The sequence below is a fragment of the Pagrus major genome, chromosome 24 (assembly GCF_040436345.1).
Source record: "Pagrus major chromosome 24, Pma_NU_1.0".
NCBI lineage: Eukaryota > Metazoa > Chordata > Actinopteri > Spariformes > Sparidae > Pagrus > Pagrus major.
In genome coordinates, this window is record NC_133238.1 from 14691048 (window position 1) to 14710409 (window position 19362).

General features: G+C 44.3%; 2 protein-coding genes across 2 annotated transcripts; both read right to left on the minus strand.

The window, feature by feature from the left end:
- Positions 1-6530: 6530 nt before the first annotated feature.
- On the minus strand, positions 6531-13356 carry LOC140992140 (stonustoxin subunit alpha-like). Its single transcript, XM_073462404.1, has 3 exons — positions 12975-13356; positions 7451-7497; positions 6531-7324 (listed from the first exon to the last, which is right to left on the minus strand). Exons 1-3 carry the CDS (start codon positions 13172-13174, stop codon positions 6738-6740), a joined length of 834 nt encoding a protein of 277 aa, XP_073318505.1. The 5' UTR covers positions 13175-13356; the 3' UTR covers positions 6531-6737.
- A 1146-nt stretch (positions 13357-14502) lies between these two features.
- Positions 14503-17253, minus strand: LOC141020465 (protein NLRC3-like). The gene is made up of 5 exons (XM_073495553.1): positions 17224-17253; positions 16879-17107; positions 14942-16718; positions 14671-14844; positions 14503-14577 (listed from the first exon to the last, which is right to left on the minus strand). The coding sequence occupies exons 1-5, from the start codon at positions 17251-17253 to the stop codon at positions 14556-14558; spliced, it is 2232 nt and encodes a 743-aa protein (XP_073351654.1). The 3' UTR covers positions 14503-14555.
- Between the last annotated feature and the right edge of the window lie 2109 nt (positions 17254-19362).

Genomic DNA, 19362 nt, shown 5'->3' on the forward strand with positions numbered 1-19362 from the left:
TCGGACAGCTAAATGCACTATATTACCCACAATCCTTCAAATTATGAGAAGTAATCTGAAAACCGTTTTTACACCATTTATTTCAAAATGAAATAAAATTCAAATACATAAATAATTCAGCTGAAGTCTCAGAATATCGTTTAATTTCAGCTCGCTGTGAGTGACAGGTCAACAGCTTTCGAGGTCAGTGATTGGACGTTATATTTGCAATGCATCTTGGGACTTGTAGTTGACACCATTCAGTCGGGACATGAGGAACCTTAATTGAGCCACACCCACACCAGACCCAGGTAAGTCGGCTTGAACTTTTCCAATGTAGCTGAATCAGAGGAATCGAGTAAATTGTGTCCTGTCCACTTATTAGTGTGACTCATTTCTTACACTAACAGAAATGAGTGAATATGAACAACTCAAATAATCCTGTGAATGTGGTAAAGTATGTCCTGCTGTCTGAAAAACAGGTGGCAGAACAGCTCAGCCCCGTCTGAGAAACAGTTACAGAAGATGGAAAGAAAAGAATAAATCCAGTCTCAGGTAATAAACTGATGACAGTGTGTGTTATATATTGCTGTAAGTTATATGTTAGTATGACTGTTCGCTGTTCTCAACAAGAAATGCCTTGTTTTAACATGGTGATGTAAAGCTGTGAAGAAATAGCAGTGTTAGCTGTTAAATTATAACACACCAACACCTCACTTGTCATCTGTGTTTGAGTGCATGTGAATAGTGTGCATGAATAAAGTCATCCCATTTAAACCAGTGGAAGTTTACACGCTGGGCCCAGTATTGACAGCATGTAATGTTTTTATCACTTCTTCTGCAATAGGACTATTATACATGAACAAATAACATCCTGTATTTGTGTTTTTCCCCATGAATTGATACTGTAACCACCTGACAGCAAACAGATCTGATCCCTACATGTTTCACTCTCATGTGCAGAAGGACGAAGCCTCAAAAACAGCTGTGCCCACCTGCCAGGCCCCAAATCCCCTCGGGAGGAAGACTTGCAGAGAGTGCGTGTGCCCTTTCCACATGAATGAGGAATTAAAAACAACAAGACAAGCTGAAGGACGATCGCTGGGCATCATCTGCAAAGAAACATATAAATTCCAGCCGGACCATCAAGTCGGCCCAGATATCTGAGAGTTTAATCACTCTGATGTAACGAGGGGTCGGCCTCTCACACAGCTACACAATCATCTTATTTGTCAGTCAGTCTTGCTTTTTAGTTCATGTGAAACCAACCTCAGGGCTGCAACAAACCATGATGTGTTATTACTGATCAACATGATTGTTACACTGTCACTTAACATGATGTATGAAATACATAAATATTATGACAATATGCACAAAGCTTAGCTGCTGAGAGCTGAGCAACAAAGGCACCTTAACATCTGTCAAAGCAGTGACGTTGCTGTTGAGCTGTTGCTGATCAGTCTCACTCCTGTCATGCCGAGGTGTCACTGCATATATTTTTCTTCTCTGTAATTCTTGCAGGTTTTAAACTAAATGCCCTCGGCTACTGTCCGGTCCTGTTTCTGGGGCATCGGGGCGGCAATGGGCAGATTTCTGCGGACACGATGCATCACATCTCCCAAACTGACGGGGTTGTCCGAGAGATGATGAAGAAAATCGGGAAACTCTATGAGCAGCTACTGAAAAGTGACTTCATCCTTGTCCAGAGTGAACATGTCACACTTTCCTGTCCTATGGTGTCGACTTTCATAGGCTCTGTGTCACTAGATTCAACAGGTGTAAATATACAGGTTGCCCACTGCAACATTCAAACCTTATCCACCCTGAGGCTTTTTAGAAATGACCACTTCTGTTGCAGCCTGTTAATCAATGGCTCTTTCCATCCACCTGTCAATCAAATCATCAGAGTTTAGCCAGAAACATTTATGCAAATAAAGCCGGTAAAAATGTGTTTCAGTGGATTTTAAGTGAATTAAAACCTGATGATGATGTCACACGCTGTTTGGCCATTACATCTTTATATCCAATAAATCTGAGACTTTTTCAGGTGTATCCAGTCATTTTTCACACTGAATGGCAAAACAGATTTGTGTTAATGTGACGTTTCCAGCAGCATTTGTTGCGCAGCCTTTTAACCATTAACAGAGAATCTGATGAGGTTGAACACATAAACTTTGTGTTGATACTCATAAAATTAAATCACATTTTACATTTTTCATAAGGTATTTTTCATTTGGTGTTACTGAATTTGCATTAAAATGTTTGGATGGAAACAAAGTTATTGTGGAGACCGAAACAGTGTGATGAGCGTCCCACAGTAATGGCAGTGCCATCAATGATCCATCTCACACGTTTTAAGTGACAGTAACTACATTTCCATTATGATGATGGTCTGTAATAAATAAACAAGTTGTTAAAGGAGCTTTATACAAAATCAATTCACTGCTAGTTGTCTAAGTTCTGCCCTGAAATCAAACCAAGATCAATATTCTGTTTAAAAAGTGTTTTATTTTATTTGCAATATTTGCAGAGTTGTTGGCTCCACAAGCAGCTTTGGCACCGACTCCTGGATCTCAAGCTGGTCCCTGTAATGGACGACTGTGCCCCCCTGTGGACAGTCAGCCTGGACCAGGACCAGAACCAGAATCTGTTCTTCACCTGAAACCTGTTGATTCACCATCGCTCCCATCTGAGCCTCCCCCATCCTCCCTCTCCTCTCAGCCTCCCTCTCCTCTCCGCTTCCTCAATCCCACAGAAATGCTACTCTACACCTAGCTAACACTGTCTCTACTCTACACCTAGCTAACAGAAATGCTACTCTACACCTAGCTAACAGTGCCTCAACTCTGCACCTAGCTAACAGTGCATCTGCTCTACACCTAGCTAACAGAAATGCTACTCTACACCTAGCTAACAGAGCGTCTGCTCTACACCTAGCTAACAGTGCCTCTGCTCTGCACCTAGCTAACAGTGTCTCTACAAAACACCTAGCTAATAGTGCCTCTACTCTGCACCTAGCTAACAGTGCATCTGCTCTACACCTAGCTAACAGAAATGCTACTCTACACCTAGCTAACAGTGCCTCAACTCTGCACCTAGCTAACAATGCATCTGCTCTACACCCAGCTAACAGAAATGCTACTCTACACCTAGCTAACAGAGCATCTGCTCTACACCTAGCTAACATTGCCTCTGCTCTGCACCTAGCTAACAGTGCCTCTGTTCTACACCTAGCTAACACTGTCTCTACTCTGCACCTAGCTAACAGAAATGCTACTCTACACCTAGCTAACACTGTCTCTACTCTACACCTAGCTAACAGTACCTCTACTAAACACCTAGCTAACAGTGCATCTGCTCTACACCTAGCTAAGAGAAATGCTACTCTACACCTAGCTAACTGTGCCTCTGATCTACACCTAGCTAACAGTGCCTCTGTTCTACACCTAGCTAACAGTGTCTCTACTAAACACCTAGCTAACAGTGCTTCTACTCTGCATCTAGCTAACAGTGCATCTGCTCTACACCTAGCTAACAGAAATGCTACTCTACACCTAGCTAACAGAGCGTCTGCTCTACACCTAGCTAACAGTGCCTCTGCTCTGCACCTAGCTAACAGTGCCTCTGTTCTACACCTAGCTAACAGTGTCTCTACAAAACACCTAGCTAATAGTGCCTCTACTAAACACCTAGCTAACAGAAATGCTACTCTACACCTAGCTAACAGAAATGCTACTCTACACCTAGCTAACAGAGCATCTGCTCTACACCTAGCTAACATTGCCTCTGCTCTGCACCTAGCTAACAGTGCCTCTGTTCTACACCTAGCTAACACTGTCTCTACTCTGCACCTAGCTAACAGAAATGCTACTCTACACCTAGCTTACACTGTCTCTACTCTACACCTAGCTAACAGTACCTCTACTAAACACCTAGCTAACAGTGTCTCTACTAAACACCTAGCTAACAGTGCTTCTACTCTGCATCTAGCTAACAGTGCATCTGCTCTACACCTAGCTAACAGAAATGCTACTCTACACCTAGCTAACAGAGCGTCTGCTCTACACCTAGCTAACAGTGCCTCTGCTCTGCACCTAGCTAACAGTGCCTCTGTTCTACACCTAGCTAACAGTGTCTCTACAAAACACCTAGCTAATAGTGCCTCTACTCTGCACCTAGCTAACAGTGCATCTGCTCTACACCTAGCTAACAGAAATGCTACTCTACACCAAGCTAACTGTGCCTCTACTCTACACCTAGCTAACAGAAATGCTACTCTACACCTAGCTAACAGTGCCTCAACTCTGCACCTAGCTAACAGTACATCTGCTCTACACCTAGCTAACAGAAATGCTACTCTACACCTAGCTAACAGAGCGTCTGCTCTACAACTAGCTAACATTGCCTCTGCTCTGCACCTAGCTAACAGTGCCTCTGTTCTACACCTAGCTAACAGTGTCTCTGCTCTACACCTAGCTAACAGTGCCTCTACTCTGCACCTAGCTAACAGTGCATCTGCTCTACACCTAGCTAACAGAAATGCTACTCTACACCTAGCTAACTGTGCCTCTGATCTACACCTAGCGAACAGTGCCTCTGTTCTACACCTAGCTGACAGTGTCTCTACTAAACACCTAGCTAACAGTGCATCTGCTCTACACCTAGCTAACAGTGCCTCTGCTCTGCACCTAGCTAACAGTGCCTCTGTTCTACACCTAGCTAACAGTGCCTCTGCTCTACACCTAGCTAACAGTGTCTCTACTAAACACCTAGCTAATAGTGCCTCTACTCTGCACCTAGCTAAGAGAAATGCTACTCTACACCTAGCTAACAGTGCCTCTGATCTACACCTAGCTAACAGTGTCTCTACTAAACACCTAGCTAACAGTGCCTCTGCTCTGCACCTAGCTAACAGTGCCTCTGTTCTACACCTAGCTAACAGTGTCTCTACAAAACACCTAGCTAATAGTGCCTCTACTCTGCACCTAGCTAACAGTGCATCTGCTCTACACCTAGCTAACAGAAATGCTACTCTACACCTAGCTAACAGTGCCTCTGTTCTACACCTAGCTAACATTGCCTCTGCTCTGCACCTAGCTAACAGTGCCTCTGCTCTACACCTAGCTAACAGTGCATCTGCTCTACACCTAGCTAACAGAAATGCTACTCTACACCTAGCTAACAGAGTGTCTGCTCTACACCTAGCTAACATTGCCTCTGCTCTGCACCTAGCTAACAGTGCCTCTGCTCTGCACCTAGCTAACAGTGCCTCTACTCCTCTGCACCTAGCTAACAGTGCATCTGCTCTACACCTAGCTAACACTGTCTCTACTCTGCACCTAGCTAACAGAAATGCTACTCTACACCTAGCTAACACTGTCTCTACTCTACACCTAGCTAACAGTACCTCTACTAAACACCTAGCTAACAGTGTCGCTACTAAACACCTAGCTAACAGTGTCGCTACTAAACACCTAGCTAACAGAAATGCTACTCTACACCTAGCTAACTGTGCCTCTGTTCTACACCTAGCTAATAGTGTCTCTACAAAACACCTAGCTAATAGTGCCTCTACTCTGCACCTAGGTAAGAGAAATGCTACTCTACACCTAGCTAACAGTGCCTCTGATCTACACCTAGCTAACAGTGTCTCTACTAAACACCTAGCTAACAGTGCCTCTGCTCTACACCTAGCTAACAGTGCCTCTGATCTACACCTAGCTAACAGTGTCTCTACTAAACACCTAGCTAACAGTGCCTCTGCTCTGCACCTAGCTAACAGTGCCTCTGTTCTACACCTAGCTAACAGTGTCTCTACAAAACACCTAGCTAATAGTGCCTCTACTCTGCACCTAGCTAACAGTGCCTCTGCTCTACACCTAGCTAACAGTGCCTCTGCTCTACACCTAGCTAACAGAGCCTCTGCTCTACACCTAGCTAACAGTGCCTCTATTCTGCACCTAGCTAACAGTGCCTCTATTCTGCACCTAGCTAACAGTGCCTCTGTTCTACACCTAGCTAACAGTGCCTCTGCTCTACACCTAGCTAACAGTGCCTCTATTCTGCACCTAGCTAACAGTGTCGCTGCTCTACACCTAGCTAAGTGTCTCTGCTCTACACCTAGCTAACAGAAATGCTACTCTACACCTAGCTAACAGTGCCTCTACTTTATACATAGTGTAGGTGGTATCTTTTGTTCCTTTCAGCCCCTTTTTGTTTGTTCCTGGGTTTCTTTTGGGAATAATTTGAACGATGTAATAAAAGCTGTGAGTGAACTATGAACCTTGTGTCTGGTGTCCTTCATATGTTGCCTCCTCCAGCCCCTTCTGAGCCTCAGCTCTGACTTTTATGAACGGAGGCCGTAACACTCGCACAGAAACATTATGAAAGCAGCTAATTCAACATCCTGCTGCACGACTGCTGACTCAGACCAGAAGGAGACGCACGTTACGCCTGTTTTAAAGTCTTTACAGCGGCTGCCTGTTAAAGTCCTTCTGTGAGTCACCAGCTTCATGCTGACGACTGTCAAATACAACAAGTGCAGAACAAAGTGAAGTGATGTCTCAGTTTTAATGTGCAGAACAGAATCATTGATGACGAGGAAACCATCAATCTTTACAATCAGTTTGAATCATTTTGTACAAAGTTCACTGATGAATTTATTACAAGAAGCTGAAAGATTGATGTGACTGTGATCCTGTACAGACGCAACTGTTCAGCACTGACAATGTTTCTGTGACAGGAGGAGACTCTGCAGACTAAACACCACACAGACACACTGAGGCACCAGAACTGGACCACCAGAGCCCAAATCCAGGATAAAGAGGTTCAGTGAATGTGGTGCTGAAGGTGTGGAGGTGGATCAGTGAGTCAGAGGAGACTCTGTAGAAGGACAGAGTGCCAGCAGGACAGTCCACATACACTGCTACTCTACCAGAGGAGGAGGAGGAGGAGGAGGAGGAGGAGGAGGAGGAGCAGGAGGAGGAGGAGGAGGAGGAGGAGATGTCTGTTCCTCTGTTATTGTGTCTGACAGAGTAACGACCATTAAAGCACCACAGACTCCAGGACTGATCATTCCCTCCAAACACACAGTCATTAATGTCTCCTCTCCTTTTGATTCCTCTGTAACTCACTGATATAGAAACTCTTCCTCTCCACTCGACCTCCCAGTAACAGCGACCAGTCAGACCAGTTCTACACAGCAGCTGAGGAAACAAGGTCTCAAACCTCTCTGGATGATCAGGATATGACTGATCCTCCTCCACACGTCTCATCTTCCTGTTGTTGTCAGACAGTTTGATCCTTCTGCTGACTGTGTTTGTGTCGACTGTGAGCTCACAGGAATCTGATGGAGAGAAAAAGACACAACACAGCTGCAGTTATTAATGTATCATCAGTGTGGTGATGACATCACAGATGTGACTGAGTGATGTCACAGTGTGAAGCTGAATCAAAGTAAAAACACACTCACACTTCCTCAGACCTGGTGTCAACCATCGGACTCCAGCAGGCTCCACCCTGAAAGGAGGAGGGGGGTCAGAGCAGCACATCCTCTTTCAGCATGCAAACATGGACATGACATGACTCATACACAGAAACACAACATGTCCATCAGGCTGCTTCTCCCTGTTTCCCTGAACCTCTTCACCTCTGCCACTCTCCTCACACACTGAGAGTGAGCCACAGGATGTTGGTGTGTGTGAAAGAGGACGACAACATGTGAGGACACACACAAACCTCTGTTTGGATTTATGACTTCATCTTTCTGTTATTGGATGTTGCTGCTGTTTCCTGTGGGCTACCTGACGCTTGCTGTCTGATCCAATGTCAGCTTGTGCTTATGTTTGTATATTACAGGACTTTTGGATTTGGATGTCAGAACTTTTGAGGTCAGATTCCTGTTTGAAGCTTCCAGGGCTTTTCTGAATCTCAGCTGCACAGTCTGCTTTTTGTTCTCGCTGTGTTTCTGCTTCTTTGTTTCACTGTGCAAAGAAACAAATACAGTTTATACGTAATAAATCATCAGGAAACGTTGGACGTTGGTTCCCGACCTCTGCCACAAAACCAAGAGACAGAGACTCCCAGACTGTTTCCCTCCAGAAGCTCACAAGTGTCACTGAAGCTGTTTGTGGTAGAAACAGCTTCATTTCATGTGTTCATGTTCATGTTACTATAGTTTGGTGCTGGATTGATATCTGATGGATGTTACAGCAGTAATAGTTACTGTGAGGAGAACTTCATGTCATGTTTGATGCCATTAAAACACAACAAATGACAGAACATGTCTCTTAGTGTGAAATCTGCTGTGGTAAACATGATGTGTCCAGATGTGACAGAGGAACATCTGACTATGAAGCCAGGAATCGGTCTTTCTGTCTGTCTGTCTGTGGTCCACATGTCTCCAGAACCGTTCATCCAGTCTACTTTATACTTGGCAGGTTTGTTGCTGAGGACTCACAGAAGTGCAGTGTTGACTTTGAATTCAATGTTTGAAGTTTTTAGGGCCGCGACAACTGACCCATTAAATCCATTATAAAAACAGCTGCCGACCAGTTTCACGGTGGATTAGCTGGTTGACGTTACGATGCAGGCGCTGTGGCACGGAGCGAGCTGCTTCACTTCATAGTCAAAGACGGTCGAGCCGAAGATACGTCAGGAAAATACATTCAGTGCAGCAGTTCTGGTCTCCTGCGGTGGGGAGCAGTAAACCAGCCAATGGCGCCTCGCGTAGCTCAGGTGATGAAACAGGAAGCTACTCGGAGTCGCGCCGTCTCCTTTCTGAATGGGCTCCGTTAGCATTTGCAATATAGCGGAGGCCACGGAGGCAACGGGAACTACAAACGTTACAGAAGAGAAAAGTGTACGAGCCAAGTCATCAAAAGTGGCAGCACTTTATATTAAAGTGTTCAAAGAAAACAGCTACAAGATGTGCAGAGCTGCTCTCACATGGCCCGGTAGCACCACATCACTGAGCAGCTGAAGAGAAAGCACGTCGGAGCCACTACGGGTGAAGGAGACTCGGCACGGTAACTTAGTAAACCTTTCAAACCCAGAACCTGTCTACACTGATCCGTAGTGTCTGTCCCTTTAGCCACTGATTGTTCAGTGTTTTAATGAGCAGCAGTGTTTGTTTGTTGGACAGGCTGACTGACAAAAGTCTGGACAGGATGAACTTTTGGAGCTGATGAACTTCATCCATTAGTAAACCTGTTGTTCCTGCAAACACAAGATTAGGGCCCGGCTACATCACAGCTTTCAATTTAAAAAGCAGCGTTTAAGACAGAAACACCTTCCACCTGTGCTCTCAGGTTTGTGATGGATCAGTGTCGCCCCCTGCTGGGTAATTAGCTGCAGTACGCTCAGAGACACTGGAGGACATAAGAGGAGTTTTTACAATATTTCATGTCATAGTAAGAGATCGTCTGAAGTCAAGTCTTTATTTCTGCACAATAGAAACTTGAGCATATCTGTTCTGTTCAAATATATATTACATGTCCTTTTTATTCTCAGTGCACGGCTCAGGCTGCATTCACAATGTCCAGTTACTGTTTTATTTCATTTCCTAAATTCAAAACTGTCTTTATTGGCACCATGTAACACAAACATGTGGCCAAAGCAAGCGCACAAACATTGAGAAGATAAAGAAGAAGAACATTCTGGTGTAAAGACTAGTACAGTAGATCAAAACACAACAGAGACAGAACTATAACCAAAGCTGACAATAACAGCACGACACTAAATAATAAGTGTCGTCACATATAACATGAACAACTCTCAGCTGACTGTCACTCACTGTCCCTCAGTTTGTGGCAGCAGAACATAGACTGCTGCTGGATCACAGCTCTTTGGGTTCTCCCCTAGTAGGACTGTTCATGTTTCTTCATCTACTGGCTCAACAAACCCTTTGTAATCTATTACATGTTGAACATGTGTTTCTCTAATGTGTTGATACTTTTCACATGTTGTGAGGAAGTGCTGCTCTGTTGTTGTTGTGTTTTATTGTACAGGCCTGATCTGTATTTGCCCTTTACATCAGCACATATTACCTCAAACAACAAGGCAGTTACTGAGTTCACTGAGCTTCATGTGAATTGTGCTACTCTGCACACTGATATTATATAATATTGTGTCTCTCACTTCACAAAGAAACAAGTCAACATGGCGACTACGTTGTGAGGAAGGAGGCCCCATGACACCACAGCCAGCAGCTGCTCTGACTGATGCTATCCTCAGTATGCTGCTAACACACATGAGGCCACTATCAATGGTGGAGGATGAAGGAGTGCTATGTGCACTTTAGAAAACAAACTATATTTTACTTTTGCATTCTTCATGTAACAAACATTTTAGAGATGTGAATCTTCACCGGCCTCACGATTCGATTACGATTCAGCTGTCGACGATTCTCGATGCATCTCAGTGTTCGTCATCCTCGATGATCTGTATCACTGCACACGGCTGCTTTTCATCATTTAAATCCCCCTTTTATTCTGAAAGTCCTTCCAATAATCAGACTACAGCAGGCTACAAAATAAAAGCTGCATCTTTTCAGTAATCAAACAAAACATGTCTCCATCTGCAGCGTCTTTCACGTGTGTCTACAATAATATAGTTTTCACATGGCAGCTTTGAGATGAAACATTTACTGACTCTGCTGCACACACCTCTCTCAGAGTTGGACAGCAGAGTTGACAGCACCTCCTCAGATCTCGGCTGATCAGCTGGGCTGCTGTAACAGTTATTATTTATGGCTGCAGACGTTAGCTTCAGCTGAAAATGGCCGACGTGATCAGTGATTGTTGTGAGGCAGAAGTCTCGTCCAGTTCGTGCTTCACAGCAAGTTCATAAAATCTGACATGTGTCCCGAGATGTCAGTTTAAAACACACTCTTTTTAATCCCTCTCAGATGATCTCTGCCTCCCTCCAACATCCCTCCTACATCAGTAACGTTAGTCAGAAGTCCTCCCACAGTTCAAAACATGGGAGCAACGTCACAACGTAACTTTATTGTCCAGCTGAGGCCGAACAATCAACAATCAACATGAGCTGCAGACTCTGGATTCTGCTCTGTCTCTGCATCGTGATGCATCTTATAATGGAGACATTTCCACACCTCTAATACATTTATGTTGCTTTTACACTTTGAAGTTGTTTGAAAGTGAACTGAACAAGACTAAAGAGGAAAATGTGACGGCAATGTTTTATTTTTAATAAAATGCTAGAAATGTAAAATAAACCTGCTTTTGTCTTTTCATGTGATTAATGGGTTATGAAAATAGTTGTTAGTTGCAGCCCTATAATTAGTGCCAACAAACACTACTCTGTGTTGTGTTGGTTGGAGTGAGTCTCTTCGGTATGTGACAGAGCTACGAGCACGTTGCTGCAGTCACAGTAAAGTGCACGCTGTTATTACTGTAGTCGGCCATAAAGTGTGTGGATGGACTCAGTTAGTAACTGAAACCATGTGCGTTGTTTGCTGCCACACAAGAGAAATTAAAAGTCCATTCATGCAACGTTGTCACAGCATCTTCCTGCATTTAACACTTCCTATAAATCCTTCACAATAAAGGTCCTGCATTGTGTAGTTTTTTGGAAGCTTTTATTTTATATTTTGAAGCAGCAACATCAGGACAGTCAGTGTGACCTGTCAACCTTGAAGAAATTCAATGTGCCCGCCCACCAGTGAGATACCTAACACCATAATATATATATAATATACAATATACCAAACCTTTTTTTGAGGCAGTTCACGCAAGACTACAGTTTTGGAGTGGTTAACAACACCGTCGGGTAAACTCAACGTCTTAATTTTACCTTTTCAATGCTGCTTGCATTGGCTGAGAACTATAGGGACAAGTGGGCAAAGAGGGATCGTTAGCTTGAGGCACTGAATTGAATTTAACGCGCGAAGCATTTGGAGGGTCAGGTGGGCGAGGGTTAAAATGTAGCGCTCTGATTGGCCAAAAGCTTTTCACTCCACTTACATGCAGATTGTTGTGTCTCAGCGGCAGAATCAACTTCATAGATTGAACTTGCATAGAAACTGAAACTGGCGAACCGAGAGATGCAACAAAATGTGTACCTGGAGAGCAGCAATTCGTACTTAAGGGTCAAAATCCGAGTACCGAAACTGAAACTGAAACCGGCGAACTGCGAAATGTGTTGTTTGTGATCTGGATCTGTTGTACTTGCAGCAATTCGTACTTAAGGGCCAAAATGCGTGCCGAGTACGAAAAATGTGTACATGTTGGCAGGTCTGCAGTGTTGATAAAGATTCATGTCAGAACGGGAATGTTCCACCTCGTGTCATCTAACGTTGTTATTGGACTGTTTTATATGTTCTGTTCACTTTAAACTGATGCCACAGACAGTTGTTACAGTCTGTAAATGGTTTCACACTGAGGCACAGATACACTTGTCAGTGATGATCTAGAATGCAGTTACTCCAGTGTTGATAAAGATCCATGTCAGAACCATTTTAAGTTCAAAGTCAAGCACTTTGGCAGAAACACTGATTCTCCAGTTCAGGGAAAGAGTTTCTATAACATTCAGTGATTAAATTCATTTATGTGTCACAGAAATCTTTTGATTTCCACCACAGAACGTGGTGGAAATTAGATTTAATGTTAATGTTTTGATAACCCTCTGCAATCAGTGTGGAGTGTGAAGGAGTTTGGATGACGGTTCATCAAGCAGCAAAACCAGAGGCCAACAAATCAAACAGGCACATTTTGAACAGGCACTAAACTAGTCTGAAAAAAGAGGTGTAACTTTAGTGTTTGTGCAAAGACTCCCCTGGTCGCTGATCTTCATCTCTTCTTCTCATCTTCCTCTCTTCACTTGTAACTCTTGGCTTCATGCCGTGCTGCCTTTTCTCCTGAACTGAACAACTGGAGGTGGAGTAAACGAAGCAGACCTCCCGACACTGAAGCATCTACAGTCGACATACAGAGTCTCACACTGACTGTCTGTGGCTGCAGCAGGACTCTTCATACCTGAGAGTGTCCAGTCTCCAGCCTGGATCCTCCAGTCGAGCAGACAGCAGCTTCACTCCTGAGTCTCCTGGATGATTGTAGCTCAGGTCCAGCTCTCTCAGATGGGAGGGGTTGGAGTCCAGAGCTGAGGCCAGAGAAGTACAGCCTTCCTCTGTGATCAGACAGCCTGACAGCCTGCAGACACACAAAACAACACACATCACAGATCAGCTGAGGGTCCTGATGATTCAGTGCACATCTGTGTTTAAGGGTTTAACGTTTATTATATTCATCATCTTAGTTTTCACTAATTTACTAATTAGCACTAAACATGGAGTATAACTGAAGCTGATGGAAATGCCATTAGTTTTGCAAATATTTGGTCATGAACCAACATATTGTACAGATTAAAATGATGACCTGATGATGGAGGATCAACAAAGTGATTACAGTTCATCCTGAGGGGAGCATGAATGTCTGAACCAAACCTCATGACAATCCATCCAATGGTTGTTAAGATATGTAAGTCGGGACTAAAGTGCAGAATAGACTGACAGACCCACATTTTATGTGTATATATATATATATATAGATTAGTGCTGTCATTGGTTTTGTATCATTACCTTGATGAGTGAAGGATCTGTTAAGTTGTCAGACTGTGAACACTATCAGAACATCACACTCCCGTCCACACAGGTCGTCTCGCCTGTGTTTTGGCTGTGTTACTACCTCTGTTGGAGGATCAGAGGTGGAATGAAACTGTCCCCCCATTCCACCTTTGTAACTTTCACACCTACAGGAAGCTAAAGCACGCTCACCTCCCTCACCTCCTGCTGACCAACTTCTATCGTTCAGCGATAGAAAGCCTCCTGACCTACTGCTGCACGGTGTGGTTCTCCAGCTGCACAACGCAGGACAGGAAGGACCTGCAGCGGGTGGTCAGGGCAGCGGAGCGTGTCATCAGGACGACACTACCCCCTCTCACAGACATTTACACTGGCCGACTGCAAAAGAAGGCCAGCTGTATTGTTAAGGACCCCACCACCCCGGACATTACCTGTTCTCCCCCCTTCCCTCTGGGAAGAGATATAGATCCATCAGATCTAGAACAAACAGACTGAAGAACAGTTTCTTCCCACAGGCAGTGAAATGCACAACCCTCCCTTCACCCCTCACTCTCTAAAGACTTCACACCAGTGCAATAACCCTCCACTACCACCCCCACACACATACTCACTTGTGTACATATTACCTACATACTTGAATCTTGTGTCTATTTATCTTGTTATATATATTTTACTATTTTTATCTATTTTGTTATACTTGTTTATATTTGATATTTATTTGTCAAACTAAGAGCTGCTATCTATGTTTCGTTGTTTTTGAAACAATGACAATAAACATCTATTCTATTCTACAGCGAGGTGGAATATCAGCACAAGATTCCCGTCTTGAAAAGGCAGTGTGAATGGGGCTTCTGTCTCTCTCTCTCTCAACCCAACCAGTTGAGATGGATGGCGGCCCACCACTAAGTCCGGTTCTGCTCAAGGTTTCTGCCTGTTAAAAGCTATTTTTCTTCTCGCCACTGTGTCAAGTGCTTGTTCATAGGTGAAATGTTGGGTCTCTTAAATAAAATGAAAAATATTAAGAGTATGATCAAGACCTGCTCCAATTGTAAAGTTACATGAAATAATGAAATAAAGTAATGAATCCTGACCTGAGAGTTTCAAGTCTACAGTGTGGACTCTCCAGTCCAACAGACAGCTGCTTCACTCCTGAATCCTGCAGGTTGTTGTTACTCAGGTCCAGCTCTCTCAGACTAGAGGACTGGGAGCTGAGAACTGAGGACAGAGCTTCACAGCTTCTCTCTGAGAGGTTACAGCCACTCAGTCTGGATAAAGAATAATGAGCAGAACAAGAAAATTATTTCTATTTGGGTCAATAACAGCACATTTTACTGCATTCTGAAAAAACTTCTCCACACTTACAGAGCTTTGTTGGAGGCTTTGACCACTGGCAGCAGCCTCAGAAGAGCCTTCTCTGAAGCAGAGTATTTCTTTAGGTCAAACACGTCCAGATCTTCTTCTGATGACAGTAAGATGAAGACCAGAGCTGACCACTGAGCAGGAGACAGTTTATCTGTGGAGAGACTTCCTGATCTCAGGTACTGTTGGATCTCCTCCACTAGAGAACGATCATTCAGTTCATTCAGACAGTGGAACAGATTGATGCTTCTCTCTGCAGGCAGAGTCTCTTCGAACTTCTTCTTGATGTAACCGACTGTTTCCTGATTGGTCTGTGAGCTACTTCCTGTCTGTGTCTGCAGACCTCGCAGGAGAGTCCGATTGGTCTGCAGTGAAAGACCCAGGAGGAAGCGGAGGAACAGGTCAAGGTGTCCATTTGGACTCTGTAAGGCCTCGTCCACAGCACTCTGGTAGAAACGTGTCTCTGCAGATTGATTGGCTGCTGTTTTTTCCTCTGACCTCAGATTGACTCCAGAGTTGATGAATGTCAGATGGACATGAAGAGCAGCCAGAAACTCCTGAACACTCAGATGGACGAAGCAGAACACCTTGTCCTGGTACAGTCCTTTCTCCTCTTTAAAGATCTGTGTGAACACTCCTGAGTACACTGAGGCTGCTGTGATATCAATGCCACACTCTGTCAGGTCTGATTCATAGAAGATCAGGTTTCCTTTCTGCAGCTGATCAAAAGCCATTTTTCCCAGAGACTCAATCATCTTCCTGCTCTCTGGAGTCCAGTGTGGATCTGTCTCAGCTCCTCCATCATACTTGTCCTTCTTCACTTTGCACTGAACCACCAGGAAGTGGATGTACATCTCAGTCAGGGTCTTGGGCAGCTCTCCTGCCTCTCTGGTCTTCAACACATCCTCCAGAACTGTAGCAGTGATCCAGCAGAAGACTGGGATGTGGCACATGATGTGGAGGCTTCGTGATGTCTTGATGTGGGAGATGATTCTGCTGGCCTGCTCCTCATCTCTGAATCTCTTCCTGAAGTACTCCTCCTTCTGTTGGTCATTGAACCCTCTGACCTCTGTCACCATGTCAACACACCTAGGAGGGATCTGATTGGCTGCTGCAGGTCGTGTGGTTATCCAGAGGCGAGCAGAGGGAAGCAGTTTCCCCCTGATGAGGTTTGTCAGCAGCACATCCACTGAGGTGGACTCTGTAACATCAGTCAGGATCTCAGTGTTGTGGAAGTCCAGAGGAGGTCGACACTCATCCAGACCGTCAAAGAAGAACACAACCTGGAACTCTTCAAAGCTGCAGATTTCTTTGGTTTCAGTGAAGAAGTGATGTACAAGCTCCACCAAGCTGAACTTTTTCTCTTTCAGCACATTCAGCTCTCTGAAAGTGAATGGAAATGTGAACTGTATGTCCTGGTTGGCTTTGTCTTCAGCCCAGTCCAGAGTGACCTTCTGTGTTAAGACTGTTTTCCCGATGCCAGCCACTCCCTTTGTCATCACTGTTCTGATTGGTTCATCTCTTCCAGGTGAGGCTTTAAAGATGTCTTCTTGTCTGACTGTTGTTTCTGGTCTGTCTGGTTTCCTGGATGCTGCTTCAATCTGTCTGACCTCATGTTCATCATTGACCTCTGCAGTCTCTCCCTCTGTGATGTAGAGCTCTGTGTAGATCTGATTCAGAAGGGTTGGGTTTCCTGCTTTAGCGATCCCCTCAAACACACACTGGAACTTCTTCTTCAGGTTAGATTTGAGTTTACGCTGACAAACTCCAGAATGACTTCCTGAATAAACACACAACAAACAAGATCATTAAGTTACTTATAAAGAAAATTAGACAATTTCCTTCCCCTACAGTTGCACACATAAACACATTTCCTCCTTCTGTTGAGACAAATTGACTCATTGATCCATCATGTTACATCTTTAGAGAAATCCTCTTACTGCTCTGCAGACAGTCAGCCAGCTCCTCCTGCTTCATTCTCCTCAGGAAGTGAAGTGTGATCTTCAGAAATGCCTCTCTGCTGCTCCTCCTCTGCTCTTCATCCTTACCATCCAACACCTCCTCATCCTCCCTCTGACTCTCTAAGTATTCTGGGGAATCTGAACTCAGAACCTTCTGGACCTTCTTCAGCTCGTTCTTCACAAAAGTCACAATGTTCTCCTCCAGCCGCTAAAACAGAATATTATGTGAATGAGAACATTTAACATCATGGAGCCAAACATCAGATCCCTGTTGGACAGATTCACCACTGGTCTGTAAAGTGCAGCATGGAGATTATTGTGAACAGACTGGATGTAAAAGTAGTTGTTGTTCATGTACAGACCATAAATATGGAGTCCAGGTGTGTTTGATGCTGCTGGGCAGACGGACCTCTGGGAACCTCTGAGCTCTCCTGGTCGACTCTGTGGAGGAATCATGAAGAATCAGCCACATTATGTCTGTCCACTCAGAGACAAACACAAGCTGAAGGTCCTTTGAGTTAAAATGTTGATGACATCATTGAATCAGATGGTTTCCCCTGACATCAAAGTGTCGGTCGTACTGCTGATCCCACTGTGAATCAACAGTCAGTCAGTTTACTGGGTTGGTTCAGCAGCTTGTCTGGTTTAGTCCCTCCAGCTCTTGACCCCTAAAATACTGTGGACAGCAACACACAGCTAACACAAGCTAGTTGGATGCTAACTGTCCAGTGCAATTGGTGAAAAGTCACAATAAACTTGTATTCAGTTGAGATTCAACATTGGAGAATGAAAAAATTATTTGTTATTTAATTGTTTATGAATCTGATACCAAAAAAACAAATTCCGGTTTGTTTTTCGTACCTTTGATTTTATTCTCAGATCAAAAACAGGACATGAAAATAAAAAAGGGCCTCAGGTTTAATTTGTCTGATTTGTGTGACCCAAAAGTTATTTATTGACTTTTCATGTGTTGCTTTGACTGATTATCGACACAACCGCCACACTGGAATCTACAGAAGCGTAGGTTGCATTCACTTGAGAAAACAAATCAATAGAAACCCCAACACCCTGTGAAGAGAAACTAGAAGACAAAAACTGCCAACTGGGGATTTTTGGGTGAAAGGCACCGGGGGTGGGCATTGAGCGACCAGAAGGCAGAGCCAAAGGGCAATTGTTCACTGTGTGCACCGTCTTACTGCTGTGATGAACTCATGAGACACAGGTGTACACTAGGGATGGTAAGATTCACCAATTCGTATCGGTACATCGGTATGAACATTTAAGATGCGGTTGCATCGATGACAAAAGTGTGCATCGGTTAAAAATCCGGATGAACTTGAGATGTATCGTGTATAAAATCTCTGCATCGATAAAAACCGACTTGTATCTATACTTAAAATAAACTAATTCAGAAGTAGGACCAAGTGCTTGTTTGCGTTCTCATCACCACGGCCGTCATCAGCCAATTCAGCCAGAGTCATGTCTCGCGCGAGTTGGAGGCGGGTGAGCAGCGCACCAAACAGCAGGCTTGAAATCAGAGGCGGTCAGAGAGAAAGTAAGCATGGATGAAGAAGAGATACACTCGCCGTCACTTACAAGTCTGGTGTTTGGGGACACTTCAGCTTTTATAAAAGAGATGGTCAGCTTGAGAAAACTAATGCCATCTGTAAAATGTGCCGTGCCGCGATTAAACACACAGGGAGCACAACCAATCTAAGCTCCCACCTGAAGCGGCGACATGGCGTTAATGTGACAGAGAGGTCTCCTTCGGCTCCAGCGGTCAGCACCAGCGGAGCAGCTGCTGCTAACACAATGACTGGTGAGCAAAGTAGCCTCATCCCAACTTTTTTTCACGCCCCACTGGCTAGCAATTCGGTTGGTTCGACCAAAATAACAGATGCCATCTCATTCTTTATTTGCAAAGACATCCAGCCCTACAGTGTAACGAGGGGTTCCTATACCTACTTGAAGTCTTGGAGCCGAGGTATCACATACCCAACAGGAAAGTGTTCACAGACAGGAAAGTCCCGGTCATGTACGACAAAGTAAGACGAGAAGTGGCCGAGTCTCTGAGCAAAGCACAGAGAGTTGCGATTACAGCTGGTGGTTGGACATCTCGCGCCACTGACTCCTACATCACTGTAACAGTACACTACATGAGTGGGACTTGCAAAGTCACGTTTTACAAATGAGAGTTTTCAACCAGTCTCACACAGGAATTAATCTAGCAGCTTTACTGCAGGATGTTTGTGGAACATCAGATATAAGAATAGAGATAAGAGTGTCTGAGCTTTTAGTGAAAGTGAGGAAGGTGGTTACTTTTTTCACAAAAGCCCACAAGCAACTGAAATTTTGCGTGAGATACAAGCCCAGTTACACCTGCCCAACCACAAGCTGATCCATGATGTTTCCACAAGATGGAAAAGCTCCTTGGACATGTTGGAGCGTTTCTGGGAACAACAA

Bases quoted from the DNA above. Each gene is read 5' to 3' on its own strand.
- LOC140992140 (XM_073462404.1), bottom strand. From the start codon at position 13,174: ATGTGTGTTGTTTTGTGTGTCTGCAGGCTGTCAGGCTGTCTGATCACA. The intron at 7,498-12,974 runs GTATGAAGAGTC...TCCTCCTTTCAG, and splicing joins TGGAGACTGGACACTCTCAG to GGTGGAGCCTGCTGGAGTCC. The intron at 7,325-7,450 runs GTGAGTGTGTTT...TCTCTCCATCAG, and splicing joins GACACCAGGTCTGAGGAAGT to ATTCCTGTGAGCTCACAGTC.
- LOC141020465 (XM_073495553.1), bottom strand. From the start codon at position 17,253: ATGAACAACAACTACTTTTACATCCAGTCT. The intron at 17,108-17,223 runs GTTCACAATAAT...ATTCTGTTTTAG, and splicing joins ACTACTTTTACATCCAGTCT to CGGCTGGAGGAGAACATTGT. The intron at 14,578-14,670 runs GTCAGGATTCAT...ATTTTATTTAAG, and splicing joins TGTAGACTTGAAACTCTCAG to AGACCCAACATTTCACCTAT.